This window comes from Siphateles boraxobius, unplaced genomic scaffold, assembly GCF_051911475.1.
Source record: "Siphateles boraxobius isolate OS27281-9 unplaced genomic scaffold, OSU_SipBor_1 84, whole genome shotgun sequence".
NCBI lineage: Eukaryota > Metazoa > Chordata > Actinopteri > Cypriniformes > Leuciscidae > Siphateles > Siphateles boraxobius.
Window position 1 is genome coordinate 2,512,531 of NW_027509213.1, and position 16,251 is coordinate 2,528,781.

Sequence of the window (16,251 nt, forward strand, 5' to 3'; positions counted from 1 at the left end):
GTTTTATTTTTTGCAATCAAAATAACTGATTTTATGGCTGTAATTTCCAAACATTTGTGATGTTTGTTTTTTATATATATATGTAATAGGATACCACATTTACCATATTTATGACGTTATATGTATAGTTGTATGTACAAAACAAGAAAATGCAGAAAGCTTGTTTATTTTTGTGCTGTCCAAGTGAGAAATACTACAGAAAACGAATAATTAAATGTAAAATAAAACTCTGCATAATCTTCTCTGTATGAATTAAATGTATTCAGTAAAGAGCAGTGAGGGATTTTCTCTTACGGTTGCACAAAATTAAATTGAGTAAAATTAATTGTTGCCATGTAGTTAAATCAAATGTAGCATTAAACATAATTAAATGTAGCACTTTAGTGTGTGATGGATGTAGTAATGTGATTCTCTTGTAATAAAATTGCTCCTGCAATAAGCATTGTAGTCGGGCATTGAGAAACATTTGCTGTCTTTCAGTAAAGCAGTGATTTCTCACATTTAGTGTCTGGTTTTTTTTCATATTTAGAGTTTGTGGCCTTTTATGCATTTTTGTCTAGTAAAATTAAAAACCCATTTTTGATTGTAATAAATTGTACTTTTGTTTTCACCCTAAATTGCTAGTGTTTCTGTGGGTCTTAAAAAAAAAGTTTTTGTCCTTTTACCCAATGCAAATGTATAAAACATCCATACATTTACTTGAGATGCAAATGCAAAATTAACTTTTCTCACTTCATTTTGATCGATTTTACAGAAAAAAAAAAGTCATTTTTCATTATGTTTCTCCTTAGACGTTTACATTTAGAGACCATTTTGATATGTTGTGTTTCCATTGTTTTTACTTCTTAAAAAGGTCTTAAAGTCTCATATTTACCTTCTTAAAACCTGCAGAAACCCCTTGCAAATAATGCAGGATTGCAAAAAAATTTGTCATTTTGTTCATTTGTTTTGTGTTCTGCGAACTGCCTTCTGTAACGGTCTCCCTCTTTTGTTTTCCAGTGCCGAGGGCAGCCACGTCTCCGGACAGAGCAACGGCCGGGATCCCCAAGCGCTGGCCAAAGCTGTGCAGATTCACCACGACACCCTGAGGACCATGTACTTTGCCTGAGCCAGCTCACACCAAGCCCACGTTTGACTGGTCATGCACACGAACCGGACAACCCCATACACACGCAGTCACACCTCCCAAAAGCCTGTGCGTCCCGAAGGGTCGATCTCTGTGGCGATGGAAGCACGGCTCACCCGACACTGTGCAGCAGGATGAGGAAGGCCTGCTTTAATTCCACACGTGGACCTCGGCACTATTATGCAATATTAAACCAGCCAACTGAGGCCGTTCTGTCATATCCCCTCCAAACCCTCGACAACAACCAAAAGGGAAGCCCGTTTATATCCCCGCTCCTCTTCCTGTCTGTAGACGTAACGTTTAATTACTTTCCCTGCCCGTCACGCCTTGTACCTCAACGTTTTCTAACAGCACTTTTCCCCTATTGTCCTCCCCCTTCCCCCAAAATGAGATTAGAAAGGAAGCTGATGGAAAGACTGAGTTGGGAAGAAAGAAAGTTTTGGGGATAGAGGCGTCACACGCTCTTACTAGCAATTTTCTCAATGTACTTTTCTCCCGCTCTCAATTATTTTTGTAGCCAATGGTGACTTAACTACGTGTTAAAGTGTCAGTCGTGAAGAACCAATTGTGCGTTAGCATTTTAAAACAGAAAAAGAAGCTTTTATTGTTAGAAAAGTGCCATTGCCGAGCGTAAAGTCCTTTATGACGTACCCCGCCAGGGGGGGCAGAAAACTGACCGTTGATTTTAAAGCAAATGTTCCCATTTTACGCTCAGTAATATCTACCTGGCCTGTGAGCTTTCATGTAGTACAATGCAAAGTGATCATGTTTTGATATGCTTTTTCTTTTTTTAACGCTTAAATTCCCTCCAGTATTTGTGTTTCGATCAATCGCAGCTCCTCGCAGATTTGTCTTGTTCACTTCCCTTCTGCACTTTGTCTCAATTTAAAATGCATAGTCCGTGTTAAGTGACCGATCATAGTTTAGTGCAATAATTCATTCGCGGATGAGAATACCTCCTGTGCAAAGACTCCGTAGAGGTGAAAAAGGCAGCATGTGATGAGCATTGCGCTTGGTTTTTAAGATGGAGGTGTGCATGTTTGGCACTTTTATAGAACTTTTCTGAAAGTAGAGGCGACGATTGACCGTAGTGTGTTAACAAGTGCCTGCTAGAAACGTTTGATGTTGGGAATGTCGAACAGAAATGGATGGATGTTGTTGGAATTAACAAACACACCTCATCTAGTCCAACCAAGGGCACAGTTGCGATCACACTCGACTGTACGGCCTTAACAAAATCTCTTAAAATGCGAGCCAGAGTGGTTTCAACTCACCGTTAACGTCTTGATTTTCACTGCCCTGCCTGTTCAAAGGATTTCGCTGCTATTGTACTTGTTAAAGTCAGACTGGCGGGTTCATGCTTCGGTTTCGCCTAAGCACGAGGGACTGACCGGCAGCTGGTGTGCACGGGTGTTCAAGGAGAAGCTCTCGCAGCACCTGATGTGTGCTCGTTCAGTGGAGGGCCACTAGGGGTCAGTATAGTGTTTTACTTGAAGAGTGCATCTCGGTGCAGTGAGCGTTGGGTGCCTTACCGTCTCTCTGTGCGCCATCTGAAGCATGTCCAGCTGTTTAAAGGTGATAATCTGCACTAAACAATGCGTAATGCATGGTGCTATTAGGTGCGGCCCATGGCGGCATCAGGAATTGGCAGAGACTTAATGTGTAAGATGGGAACATGGGATGCATAAATGGTGCTGGTTGCATATATTTCTCTCACTCCGAGGAGACATTTCTCATCAGGACAGACATTTGGTCGTTCTGTGTGTTTGTTGTTGTTTGATTGTTAGATTTGCATTCGATTTTATTGCTAAGAATGGTACAGCACTGTGGCCAGTCAGATTACGATTACGGTCAACTGCACGAAGCGCTAGAAAGTGTAACATTTTAATGCATAATTATGACTTTTCAATAACAATTTCAGCCCTTTTAAAATCCAGAACTATTTATGCAATCAGATGTTTGCTTTTTAGATTCTAATGTATGAATGATAAATAATTGCCTGTTAAGAATGAAACTAACGCAGTTAGCTGTTATATAGAGGGTTTTCTGCTATTTTATTTTTTTGAAGTGTGCATTAGAGGACCTGTAGAGGAAGGTACATCATGTTTTCTGCTCATCAGGCCTGTCAAAAGTGGTTTAAGTGAAGCTGTAAGCATCAAAATAGCAGCTACTGAAATTGCGCCCTTTTTTATTTCACCTTCCCGAATGAAACCACTATTGGTGCTTCAGAGCCTTGGAAGTGAAACCGCCTGTGTGCGGATGCCAAACAGCTAGCAGTTTAAGAAGCAATCTTGATGAGGTGTCATGCAATTTTATTTTTGTGTAGTTTTAACTTCAAATATATATATATATTACTAACCCTTGCCTCTTATTTTGGCAAGAAGTGTCTCTTTAAAGGGATAGTTCTGTTATAAGTGACTCCTGATTTACTCGCCCACACGTTGCATGACTCTATCGCTGAACGTGGTGTTGAATGAATGTGTGAGCTGCTGTTTTCCATGCAACAAAAGCGAACGGGACTGTTTTTACATTCGTTTTGGGGCTTGCTAGTAAAAATCAGTCCATTTTTGTTGCAACAGCTTAAGACTGCGTTCTGCACAATTGCTTCTTATGAAAGAAGTGAATTCTCGAACGACATGAGGGTGAGAAAATAATTATTTAATTTTTTCATTTTCAGCTGAACGATCCTTTAAAGCTACAACACGTTTTAACCGAAGATTGTCCAGTGTTTGTCTTGTATCGGCAGTGGAGGGAGTAACTGTGGTAGCAGATGTTGTTGCAGGGAATGCGATGGGTTCGTAGCAGAGTTTCAGTTCGTGAGTTTGTTGCCCATAAACCTAGAGGCGAAGTCAAACGGCCCCTTTTCTCCTCTCCTCACGTCTTTTAATTTCGAGGTTTTTTGGAGGGTCTTCTTTTAGGGTCTAAAACGTAACACGAGTTCAGAGTTCATAGAAAGTGCCTTTCCTCATGATGGTGCTGAATAATCTGAGACTAAAGTGAGAAATCAAAGAGCATATTAGTCTTATTCTTACCTTGAAGAAGGTGTTGCACACATGCAAACACACACGAACACATTTTTATCTCGATCGGGAGGCTCTTTGTATATTCAGATATTATATTGACGATGATATATGCCAAGTATACGAGCGAACGTTTGAGTTCTGTATCATACTGTATTAGGAGTCCGGACCAATGCAATGGAAGCGTTCTTATAGGTGAATGTGCTATCTTTAGATAGGGGGCAGAGCGGACACTCATATGACACGGCCTGACCCTGGACAGAAAAGCCTAGCACAGCACTTTAAAGACTGCCACCTAAACAAGGAAACAAAGTCACAGTGCTTTGCTCTCCTTTTACCCTCATAAGCCCCTTTTTTCATGTACTCCAGCAAAAGTCTCTAGCTCTTGAAATCTTTGCTGAGGGAAACTCGAGCGAGATTAATTGAGGTTTACACAAGGCTCCGGTGACGTCTTTTTGGACTGTAAAATGTCTTTTTTTTTTCTTGCCGTGGCTGATCGATCCCTCTCAATGTGCAATGGCCCATATAAACCTACAGTAAATACATACAGTATATGTTTTAAACATGAGATTGACCCCCATGGCCTGTATTTTGTCACATGGGTGCCCGTTGGCCCAGGAGGATATACCTCGATGTAGATCTCAAAACACTGCACCTCACTTACCTTGGTATGCTGCAAATGTTATAGTGAATGGGTGAATCTCACGAAAGAACATGTCCTGCTCACATTTCATGGCGAAACTAAGAAACTACATTTTGCATGACAAAAATTAAGCCTTTTTTTTGCGTTGTGATAACTAAACAAATTCCCCCTCCCCAAATTCTGGATCAATTGTGATGCATTTGTACACACACTAATATCAGCTGCATTGCTTTTCCTTTATGCTGATTTAATGTCATACAGCAAATATCATTCGATCACTATTGAGATTGATGGGAATTACAAAACAGCTCAACTTTGGGAGAAATGTGCTTAATTGTTACGAAAATAAAACAAGTAACGTAACCATTGTATTAGTTGCTATAATATGCTTCATTTTTGTCATGCAAAATGTGATTTCTGTTTAATCACAAAACAAGAAACAAGCATTTATTTCTTTGCATAAAGAAAATAAAGCCTATTTTTGGAACTGTGATTTTATTTTTATGACAATTAAATGCATTCCCCCGCTCTAAATACTCATTATGCAAAAATTTTAATATTAAAATATTAAAATGCATTCAGGCATCATGGTAGGATTTGTTGCATTGCCTTTCATTTATGCTGATTTAATGTGCCACTGAGAATGATGGGAATTACAAAACAGCTCTAAACTTTGGGGAAAATGTGCTTAATTGTCGTGAAAATAATGCAAGATAAATTAAAATGGGCTTAATTTTCCCTGTGCGAAATCTATATATGAGATGGTTATGTTTGTCTTGAGATTCAGCCAGATATTACTTTGATTACAGTATATTGCTTGACTAATGCCTGACAACAATATCCGTAACTATTTTAGAGCAAGAATTGTCTAATTGTCAGAAAACGAGTTGTTTTTAAATCATAACACGTATCTTTTTCTTCTTTTTATTGAGCCAACTTTTATTTTGTTGTCCTATTTAAATGTGTTTTGTTTTTCTTTTAATATATTGGAAATATATATGGGAAATATTTAACGGTGTATTTATTGAGGGAGTGCTTTCGCGGCTGGAGTCTCCGCATTGTTGGCCAGAGTCACGGGGGTCAGGGGTCAGACGCCCTCGACATCCTCTCACAAGCACAACCACAGAGTGGGCGGGGCCGGCACAAGCCCGAAGTGTTCCATGACATCACTTCCTCCTTGCCCTTTTGACTAGATGGTCCACCTCATTCTTCAGCTCTCCAGGCTCGTTGCATCTCATCTCTTTATGGGACGGAGAACCACACTGACTTTGTTATTCCAAAAAGATAAAAAGCTGATTGTTTTCATCCAGAGCTGCTAAACTCTTAGCCATACACGTTTCCCTTGAAGGATGTTTGATGCGTCCGGTGCTTTAAGTGGAGTCGAGAAGCAGATAATGCTATTTGTCCTTCATCATTTGCTTGAGTTCAATTGTCTTCGTGCCAGAGAGGGGTCCCATTCCACTCAGATATATATATATGAGCCTCAGCCTTAACTGTACTCTTTTGTTTTCCCCATTCGATTGAGACATCTGTCGAGCGCCTTAGTTGTGCGTAGAGAAGCATACTAACTCCCTATGTGGCATCTCGGTTCTCTTTTAAACCACTTAACTGCGGCGACGGAAACGTGATCTCGTTGCAAGCATCGCTTCGAGATTCGGAGTCTGTATTTCAAACAGTCATGCTGTCATTTTCCAGGAGGACGGAGACACCGAGATCCGGACGAAGTTGCTCTGAAATCACTGAATGGCGCGTGTCGATTTCCTAAAAAAAAAAAAATGTTTACAAAACGGTTTACTGCAACGCAAAGCTCCAGCATTCCAAACAAAGACTGTGAACCATCCGATGCAAACGTACGGCGAGTCTGTCCATCCTCCGTCTCTGTCGTTTCACGTCCCGTGTCTCTTGGTACTAGAGGTCGGCGATTTCCATTGCTTACGAAAGAGCCAAAGTTCTGCCGTTCCTTTCCGTGCGAGTCGGGATGTGGCGTGTAATTCCCTGTGTGTCTCCGGGATCTCGGTGTCTCTGTCCTCCCGTCTCTCCTCTCTCTCTCCGTGTTTGCAAAGAGTCTCTCTAATGTACCAAGGGATCTTTCTTTTACTTTGAAATGTCTTTCTTTGTTTAATAATACTCTCTTTGTAGATCAATGGCCTTTTAGTGTTGCTTTGCTTCAGTTTGGAGTGTATCTTTCACTAATACTTGCAATAAAAAGCTTTGCTTTTGAAACACATTGGCTTTGTCCATTTCATCCGTGCACTGGAGATTAAATCACCACATTGATTTTGTGTTATAATCCTAAATCGACTGACATTACATCCAAAATATATTAGAGCTTCACCTCTTCTACATCAACACAATGGACCAAATTAAACACTTAAGCATTAAGACAACCATGATGTCCACTCAGCTTAGACTTAAAAATGGCTGTTTTGCATTTTTTTTTTAAACTGAGTTTAAAATGTCTTAACTCTTGGCTGTATATTGCATTAAATCTTACATTTTCTGTGTGTAAAACAGTGCAGATTATGCAACAAATGTTTTTTAAAAAGTAGCATGCAACATCACGATCTCACTTTGTGCATGTTTAATTCAGTAAGTGTTTCGACTTATTTTTCATATTTTATCCAGTTTTGCCAGATGTATCCTCTGGATATCACATCGAATATTGATGCATTAAAATAAAAATAGGTTGGGTCAAGTGCATAGCATTGTGAAATACAGAGAATTTATTTGAGAAAATAATCAGTGCATGTTTTTTTAGAATCATTTTAATAGTTTATATGTGTGTGTGTGTTTTTCACCTATTATTTATATTTTATTTTATTTCAGCTTTATTTTTAATTACCGAAAGTTATTTTTTTAAATGGTTTTAGTTATTAAGAACAACACCGATGATAACAGTACAAAATAAAACTATTGTGAAATGAAAACTGTATAAATCACGTAAATACTGAGAAATAGTCTGACCTTAAACGGCAGATATTAAAATCCGTTGCAGTGATGGATACAGTGTTCATTCAGTCCATCATATCTCACTAGTACGGTTTAAGGTCAGTGAAGGGCCTGTTGTGTGATGAATCGCGATGCTCTATTATCGGTTCTGTGACAGATGAAGCTCACACGGATCTCATCACATCAGACTGAAGCTCCTTGACTGACTGGGTCAGTGTGTCGACGTGAAAACAGGGATTTCTGTATCAGATTCTATAGTGCTAACTGGGTAAATGCAAATTTCCAGCGGTGCTTTCGTCTCTCTGGAAGAATCTCAAAGCGGGATTAACGTTAACGCTCCTCCGAGACTGTTTGACATTTTAAGCTCTTTATGTTAGCAGTAAGCTATTGAGCAGTAGAAAAGACCTGTGAATATGCAAGTATTCCATATCCACAGGTCCACTTTCCATAGAACATAAACAGAAGCAAACTTAGATTAACGATACGGAACAGGAGATTCAATACAAACTGAAATTAAAGGAATTATTCACCCAAAAATGAAAATAATCCCATGATTTACTCGCCCTCAGGTCATCCTAGGTGTACAGTATATGACTTTCTTCTTTCAGCCGAAAACAATCTTAAGTTTTATTTAAGAATATCCTGGCTCTTCCAAGCTTTATAATGGCATTGAGTAGTGCAATAGAGACTGAAGGGTTTTTGTAAGAACAATATCCATATTTCAAAGTTTATAAACTAATCACTGGCTTCGACTGTACACATGTTCACGAAAGACGTCTTCTCTCACCTAAGCTTACGCTACATCCTACGTCGGTTCAGAGGTCACTGGTCATGCGTCGGGTCAGAGGTCACTGGTCATGCCTCGGGTCAGAGGTCACTGGTCATGCGTCGGGTCAGAGGTCACTGGTCATGCGTTGGGTCAGAGGTCACTGGTCATGCGTTGGGTCAGAGGTCACTGGTCATGCGTTGGGTCAGAGGTCACTGGTCATGCGTCGGGTCAGAGGTCACTGGTCATGGGTCGGGTCAGAGGTCACTGGTCATGCGTTGGGTCAGAGGTGTTGGGTCAGAGGTCACTGGTCATGCATCGGGTCAAAGTGGTCACTGGTCATGCGTCGGGTCAAAGTGGTCACTGGTCATGCGTCGGGTCAGAGGTCACTGGTCATGCCTCGGGTCAGAGGTCACTGGTCATGCCTCGGGTCAGAGGTCACTGGTCATGCCTCGGGTCAGAGGTCACTGGTCATGCCTCGGGTCAGAGGTCACATGCGTCGGGTCAGAGGTCACTGGTCATGCGTCGGGTCAGAGGTCACTGGTCATGCGTCGGGTCAGAGGTCACTGGTCATGCCTCGGGTCAGAGGTCACTGGTCATGCCTCGGATCAGAGGTCACCGGTCATGCGTTGGGTCAGAGGTCACTGGTCATGCGTTGGGTCAGAGGTCACTGGTCATGCGTTGGGTCAGAGGTCACTGGTCATGCGTCGGGTCAGAGGTCACTGGTCATGCGTCGGGTCAGAGGTCACTGGTCATGCGTCGGGTCAGAGGTCACTGGCCATGCGTCGGGTCAAAGTGGCACTGGTCATGCGTTGGGTCACTGGTCATGTACTGGGTAAGAGGTCACTGGTCATGCGTCGGGTCAGAGGTCACTGGTCATGCGTCGGGTCAGGGGTCACTGGTCATGCGTCGGGTCAGAGGTCACTGGTCATGTGTTGGGACAGAGGCGTTGGGTCAGAGGTCACTGGTCATGCGTCGGGTCAGAGGTCACTGGTCATGCGTCGGGTCAGAGGTCACTGGTCATGCGTCGGGTCAGAGGTCACTGGTCATGCGTTGGGACAGAGGCGTTGGGTCAGAGGTCACTGGTCATGCGTCGGGTCAGAGGTCACTGGTCATGCGTCGGGTCAGAGGTCACTCTTCTGCCGAAACTCGACTCACATACAGCCGTTACCGGAAGCCAGTGATTACAGTTAATTAAGTTATATGGATATTTTTCTTACATAAACGCATTGCTTCACTTCAGAAGGCCTTTATTAATACCTGGACTCGTATGGATTACTTTAATGATGGATGGATGCAGTTTTTTGGGCTTCAAAATCAAAACCATTCTCCCCCGTTATAAAGCTTGGAAGAGCCAGGATATTTTTTTTATATAACTCTGATTGTGTTCGGATGAAAGAAGAAAGTCATATACAACTAGGATGGCTTGAGGGTGAGTAAATTATGGGATCATTTTTGGGTGAACTATGCAGGAATGAGAGAAAACGATGATACTTAAATCACCATTCTTTACACGTCTTTCCCATTGGTAAAATTTTGAAATTTTGACTTCATAATTATGGAATACAAAAGAGCTCATTATGCAAATGTCTGACATGCTGATGTAGTTTATACTGATTACTGTCCAGAAGAACTCACCCTCTTGTCATCTGTAATGAAATATCAAGGTTAAAGTCATCTAGTCTTCAGTGTCCACTTTTGACTTATAAATTATAGTCCAAAATGCAGATTATTGTGGTTAAAACTGTCAGTTTAAGATCACATCTGAAATATCTGATATCCAGCACAGACATAAATATACGAGACAAAACTGGGAACCGAAAACAGAAATCTGTGTAAACAGTTTTTTGTGTGGCTACCAATTGAATAATGTATATATAAAAATTCATTCAAATGACTAAAATAATAATAAAAAATTATACACATATATATATATATATATATATATATATATATATATATATATATATATAAACAATTATAACTCAAAATGTGTTTTATTTATTATTTTATCAGAATGTCTTTCATCATGATAACTATTTATCACATTTACCATATTATACAATATTTAATATTAAGATGGACTTTGTATAAAAAGTGTGGATGTTTAGCTATGGATTTAGGCTTAAAAATATAAAGTGTATAAAAATCAATTTTATTTAAATGGTATATATTTGTATTTCAAGCATAATATTAAGAATACATATAAAGTATTTCAGGAAAGAGCGTTTTAACGAAACCTCCTGGTGATGCTAGTATAAATTGGTTATATAAACATGTTTGTCAATAAATATCTAATATTATACAAAAGCATCTCTCAAGCATGGATCGATAAAGTATAAAAATGTATTATGAAAGCTTCAAGTGACTGTCAGTGTTTGTACGAGTCTCACAGATCCTCTTCATACGGCTCTGTCAGTCTCTGCCTTCTGTTGTGTCCATGCCAGTGTCTCCTGTGTTGGAGAAAATGGGACATTTGTGAGAAAACTGACTAGAAAAGTCAAGAAACTCTAAAATCTGATTGATAACGGGGTTCAAGCGCTTTAAGGCCTTAAACATGCAAGGCAAGTTTATTTATATAGCACATTTCAAACACAGTGGTAATTCAAAGTGCTTTACATAGAAGACATTAAAATAAAAGAAATCAGAATAATCAAAAGAAATCAGAATAATTAAAACAAAAAGGTATTTTAAATGCGTTAAAAGGTATTTTGTTTTATTTAGTATTTAACCACCTCGATTATAGATGGAAAAGACCATTTACAGCCAAAATAGGCAATTTACTAAGGAAATACAGTTATCGAGATAGAGTTAGAAACCTAGGACTAGTTCGCAGAAGTAGGTTTTTGAAATAATCTCCAATATTTAACGAACGAATGGATTGACGGCGGCGATAGAGGCAAAGTTGCTCAGAATGAGGACTTCTACCATACGGTATGAATGTCGTGGGCGTGTGCGAAAAATTGTGAAATATGAGATCCTTTACGCAGGTGAAAAACGCGAAGGCGCCCCCGGTGGTCGATTTCTTTCGAATTTCGTCAAACAGTCCCAGCGAGTTTCGTTCCGTTGGGCCTCCATTAACCTTGTCTGACAGCCGCTCAAACTTTAAAGCCCGACGGCGGACATGTTTTTCGAGATTACGCTAATGTCCTCGTAGACAATCGCAGCAACTTGGACAAAGACACCGCATGCCAGTTTTCAAGTCAATCAGACTGAACGCTGCGTAGCTATAGCCGTTTTCATGTTTTTTATTTTATAGCGCCACCAAGTGGCCAGTCGCCACATCCTTTTTCACACGACCACAGACCGAGCCCGTACATAGATGTAATGATCTCATTCCTTCAAGAGAGATAGCCGTTTTAGTGAAAGTGGCCATGCCACTTCAAACATTTTTGTGTCCAGTCACGAATTTCAACTTTTCAATAATTACTGACAATCAGACGCCAGAGAATCTTTCTGCACTGGGGCCGGTTTCACAAAGATAGACTTTGACTATGGCTTATATATAGTAGATAGTCAGACTTCAGATAGACATCTAAATCAGACCGTTACACAAAGCACTTAAGACTCTGACTATCTCAAGTAGGACTACACTGCAATGCATTCTGGGTAAAATAAGACACTTCAACAGTTACAAGGACATTTTACTTGGGAAATTTAGCGTAGAGTGTGGTAACAAGAAGAAATGTTTAATTTGGAAAAAGATTGCTATGATAGTTAAGAGCGTTAATCCGACCGTTGAGCGAACCGTTAAAGACGTACAGAAAAGATAAAAAAACAAGGTTACAAGATGCCAAAAAATTAATATTTAAGTGGAAATATCCAAAAACCCTTTCCCTTCTCATAGCTCTCTCCATAACGCCATCAGCAAACCACAAATTAAGAGCCATTTTCCCTTTTCTATTGGCTGTTTGTACTGAAACTAATTGTTACTGCTGGTTGCCAAGGTAACAGAGTCTTAGACCCGAGTTAGCCTGGGGGAAAGGGGTCTAATTTTTTTAGTCTAAATTAAGTCAGACTTTATTTTTGTGAAACAGTCTAACTTGCATTAGACTAGTCTATGAACAAATTTTAGACTAGTCTAACACTATAGACCGGTCTAAAATAGCTTTGTGAAACCGGCCCCTGGTCTCGTCTGGTTCCGACCCGGCGGGAAACATAGGACTAGTACGTTTTTTTGAAAAATCCAAAATACTTGAAAACTTCGCCAGGGTGACGATCAAACCCAAGACGTGCGTTTTGTTCGTCTTGAGCCAAGGATACCAGTGATTTAAGACACTTGTGACAAACGATACTTTAGACCGCTGTAGCGCCACCATCAGGCCGATTGGGGTGAGACTTGGTGAAGTTGTAGATGGCGTGAGTTCTACCAGCCCTCAATGTTTCAAGTCTCTACGACTTACGGTTTGGTCTGTCCGATCACGTTTAGGGGAGAACGCTGATCCTAGATTCTAACAATAGTGACATTAAAGCTTTAGCAAACTCAAGCTTCATATTTCTGCTTTTAAGCCTCACAGATGTCGTTGTAAGTGTGTTACTGTGACCGTGATGTTTAATAAAAACTTAAATTGTAACTAAAACAACACGTGACTTGTTTAAATGCACCTCCACAGTAGAAAGGCCAGAGAAGCGGCTACGAGCGCCAGCAACAGCAGCAGAAACACAATGACAGCGCTCGTGCTCCTGTTTGTGCTTTCACACGGCTCTGAAACACACACACACACATCAGACGGTCAACCTTACAGATGTAACAGTCAAACCAAAATTTATTCAGACACCTTCAACGCTTCTCACATTATCAGAGTTTATTCACAACAGTTCAGAAAATGTTAATAAAATATGACAAGAACTCAGTTATGAATTATGAGTTGATATTTCACTGGTTTTGTACGTCCTTCTGTTAGACTCTCAGACATGAATTATGTTGATTATCTGTCAGCTGTTAAATTTAACTACACAATTAGATAATACCAGTTTAGCTCAAACAATTACCAAGCAATGCTTCATTTTGTTCAGTCTGTGGTTTAAAAAGGTGAATTAGTTATTAAAGAAAAAACACTTAGTCACAGGTCAAAGTGTCTGAATCATTTTTGGTCCCAAATTTTTATAAATCTTACTTGTAGACAACTGTCTGTATGAAGAATTTTTGGGTATAATATGTCACAGTTTACTTTATTTTGCTATTCTCACTTACATAAATGAACCTGTCCTGCTCCCACTTGTAAAAATATATCAAAAATGATATCTGATTTCTGGATAATTTTTGGTTTGACTGTACATGCTCGAAACACAGTAGCATTTTCCCATCATGAATGACCCCGCCGCTGAGTGGCGTACCTGCGGTGTATGTGGCCGAACTGTGTCCCAGTTTGTTCCTCACGACGCAGGTGAAGTGTCCGCAGAAGGTCCCGGAGACGACCAGAGACGTTCCGTCGGCCGAAACATGGCCCACTTTCCCCGTCACCACCACTTTCTCATACAGCCACGTGAAGGAGGGATCAGTTCCCCAGGCCTCCATACAGTGAAGAACAGAGTGAGACACGTTCACCATCACTGACACGTGATTCACTGCCACTGAAACACACACACACACACCAAACCGTCTCAATTACTGGAGAAAAGTGCAAGGACATAATGAAGAAAGTCCTGTTATGGAGTGCATTTGTAGAAACCACTTTATAGAATATCACAATTTGTGATATAAAGTGCTGCTTAAAAGTTTGTGAACCCCTTGCAGAATCTGTGAAAATGTCCATTTTAACAAAATAAGAGAGATTATACAAAATGTTTTTTGTTTCTAGGCAATCTCTAGGTATGGTGAAGGATATGTGATGTTGTGGGGCTATTTTCTTCAAATAATAATAATATATAATATTATTAATTATTAATATATTACATATATAATAATATAATTCCAAAGGCCAAGGGAACTTTATCAGGATGCATAGTTTCCTGGATTCATGAAATAACTGGCCTTTAAAAATAAAAATCTGCTGTCTCTATGGGAATTTAACATCGGGGTGTCCTGACTTACGCAAGTCAGGTATTTTAATGAAGAACATTTATTTATTTACGATACATTATTCATTCATAAAGAAAATTGGTGTCCTTAAAGGTTGGATTTTTCCTCATATTTTTTTTTTAATTAAGGCATTAAGATCAATTTACAAACTGATTTTTTATTCCTCTTTGTAGTCAACTTTAGCATGGGTGTGTTCACTCATGATAAGCACTGTACATATATATATATATAAGTGTGAATAGAGTCTGTATGTTTAGTGGCTCAGGTGGAAGTACAACAGTGTTTGAGGAGCATCATCAGAGCTCGTGTGAATGAATGGGAAGATCTTACGATACTCCTCAACGTTTCTCTGAGCAGAACGTCTGTGTCCTGATTGGTCTGTCACTGTGACCGTATAAACGCCACCGTCCGATGCTTGATAACCCCTGATCTTCAGTGTGTATCCCTGTTGCTCCACGGTCACTCTCCCATCAGAGGGAACTCTATGAGGAAACTCAGCTACTGTTGAACTCTTCCCAGAAGTCTTTGCGCTGCGTTCCCATGTCACTTTAGACACGCGTTCGCCCTCCAGAAGCTTGATTTGTGCCTGTAGGATCAAATCCTGGCCTTTGACTACATACACAGACTGCGGGTTTGAGAAGTGGACGGACAAACACTGGCCGCTCCAGAGCCCTGCGGTTACAGGATATATTATAAAACATACTTATATCTGCAAATTATGATTACATGAGCTTGATGCAAAAGCCTTTAACTGGAAATTCTCAAACACATGGCTGCGAGTTATTTACATTATAAAACAGCAACATCAAAATTTAAGTTACTTTTTTTAAAATTACTTTTTTTATATAATAATTATTAAAATAATTTAGTTCATTAATCTAACAGTAGACGATTAAGGTTGCCAAAAAATGCAAATGTAAAAAAAAAAAATTATATTAAAAAAATGTGTATAAAAAATAATATACAAAATATATAATTTGTTTTTAATAAATAAATAAATGTATTTATTTAAAACAATGGTTGACTACTAATCTGAATATTGGTCATGTGTTGTGTGAGAAACATTTATAATTATCATCATCAATGTTGAAAACAGTTGTGCTGCTTCATATTTTTGTGGAAACTGATAAAAACAAATTCAGGATTCTTTGATGAATAAAAAGTATAAAAGAACAGAATTTATTTGAAATAGACAATTACACAAGACACCACCATTCATTAATACTTTTATATAATAATCATTGAAATAACATAGTTCAATAATAACTGTAGACTGTTTACTGAATTGTAAATGTTGAAAAAGGGAAAACGTTAATTGTTTTTTTAAAAACAAAAACAATAATAATCTAAATATTGGAGGCGTTACGTCTACAATAATATAAAAAATAAACATTTCTCATTGTTATTAATTTTGAATGAAGCTGTGCAGCTTAGTATTTTTGTTTTCTTGATACATAGAAAGTTAGAAAATAACAGAATTTATTTGAAATAGAATTAAAAAGTATACATTTAAAAATACACCAACATTCAATAAACGTTATTTTTTTTATATACATAATAAATAAATAATAGTATAGTTAATTAATCCAAATGTATTTATGGTGTTTAAATGCCAGGAAATGTAAATGTTAAAAAGGAAAAATTATCGATCTAAATATTGTTGTCATTATGTCCCCCATAATATAGTAATTTGCTGATCAAGAAACATTATAATCATTATTATTA

At 39.0% G+C, this 16,251-nt stretch overlaps 2 protein-coding genes across 4 annotated transcripts in view; one reads left to right on the top strand and one right to left on the bottom strand.

Moving 5' to 3' along the window:
• ago3a (argonaute RISC catalytic component 3a) overlaps positions 1–5,802 on the top strand; it is a 41,293-nt gene extending 35,491 nt beyond the window's left edge. For both annotated transcript variants that reach the window (XM_077221530.1, XM_077221529.1), the window contains exon 19: positions 1,000–5,802. In XM_077221530.1, the coding sequence (XP_077077645.1) occupies positions 1,000–1,108 (109 nt within the window). In that variant the 3' untranslated portion in view covers positions 1,109–5,802. The remainder of the gene's footprint in view (positions 1–999) is intronic.
• LOC143730944 (uncharacterized) overlaps positions 1–16,251 on the bottom strand; it is a 36,007-nt gene that overhangs the window by 19,228 nt on the left and 528 nt on the right. The window contains exons 3-6 of one of the 2 annotated variants that reach the window (XM_077221532.1): positions 14,857–15,198; positions 13,842–14,078; positions 13,110–13,209; positions 10,875–10,957 (exon numbers count right to left, since the gene is read on the bottom strand). In XM_077221532.1, coding sequence (XP_077077647.1) covers positions 10,894–10,957; positions 13,110–13,209; positions 13,842–14,078; positions 14,857–15,198 — 743 coding nt within the window. In that variant the 3' untranslated portion in view covers positions 10,875–10,893. Of the gene's footprint in view, positions 1–10,638; positions 10,958–13,109; positions 13,210–13,841; positions 14,079–14,856; positions 15,199–16,251 lie in introns of those variants that run through there. The other variant, XM_077221533.1, reaches the window with a different exon arrangement.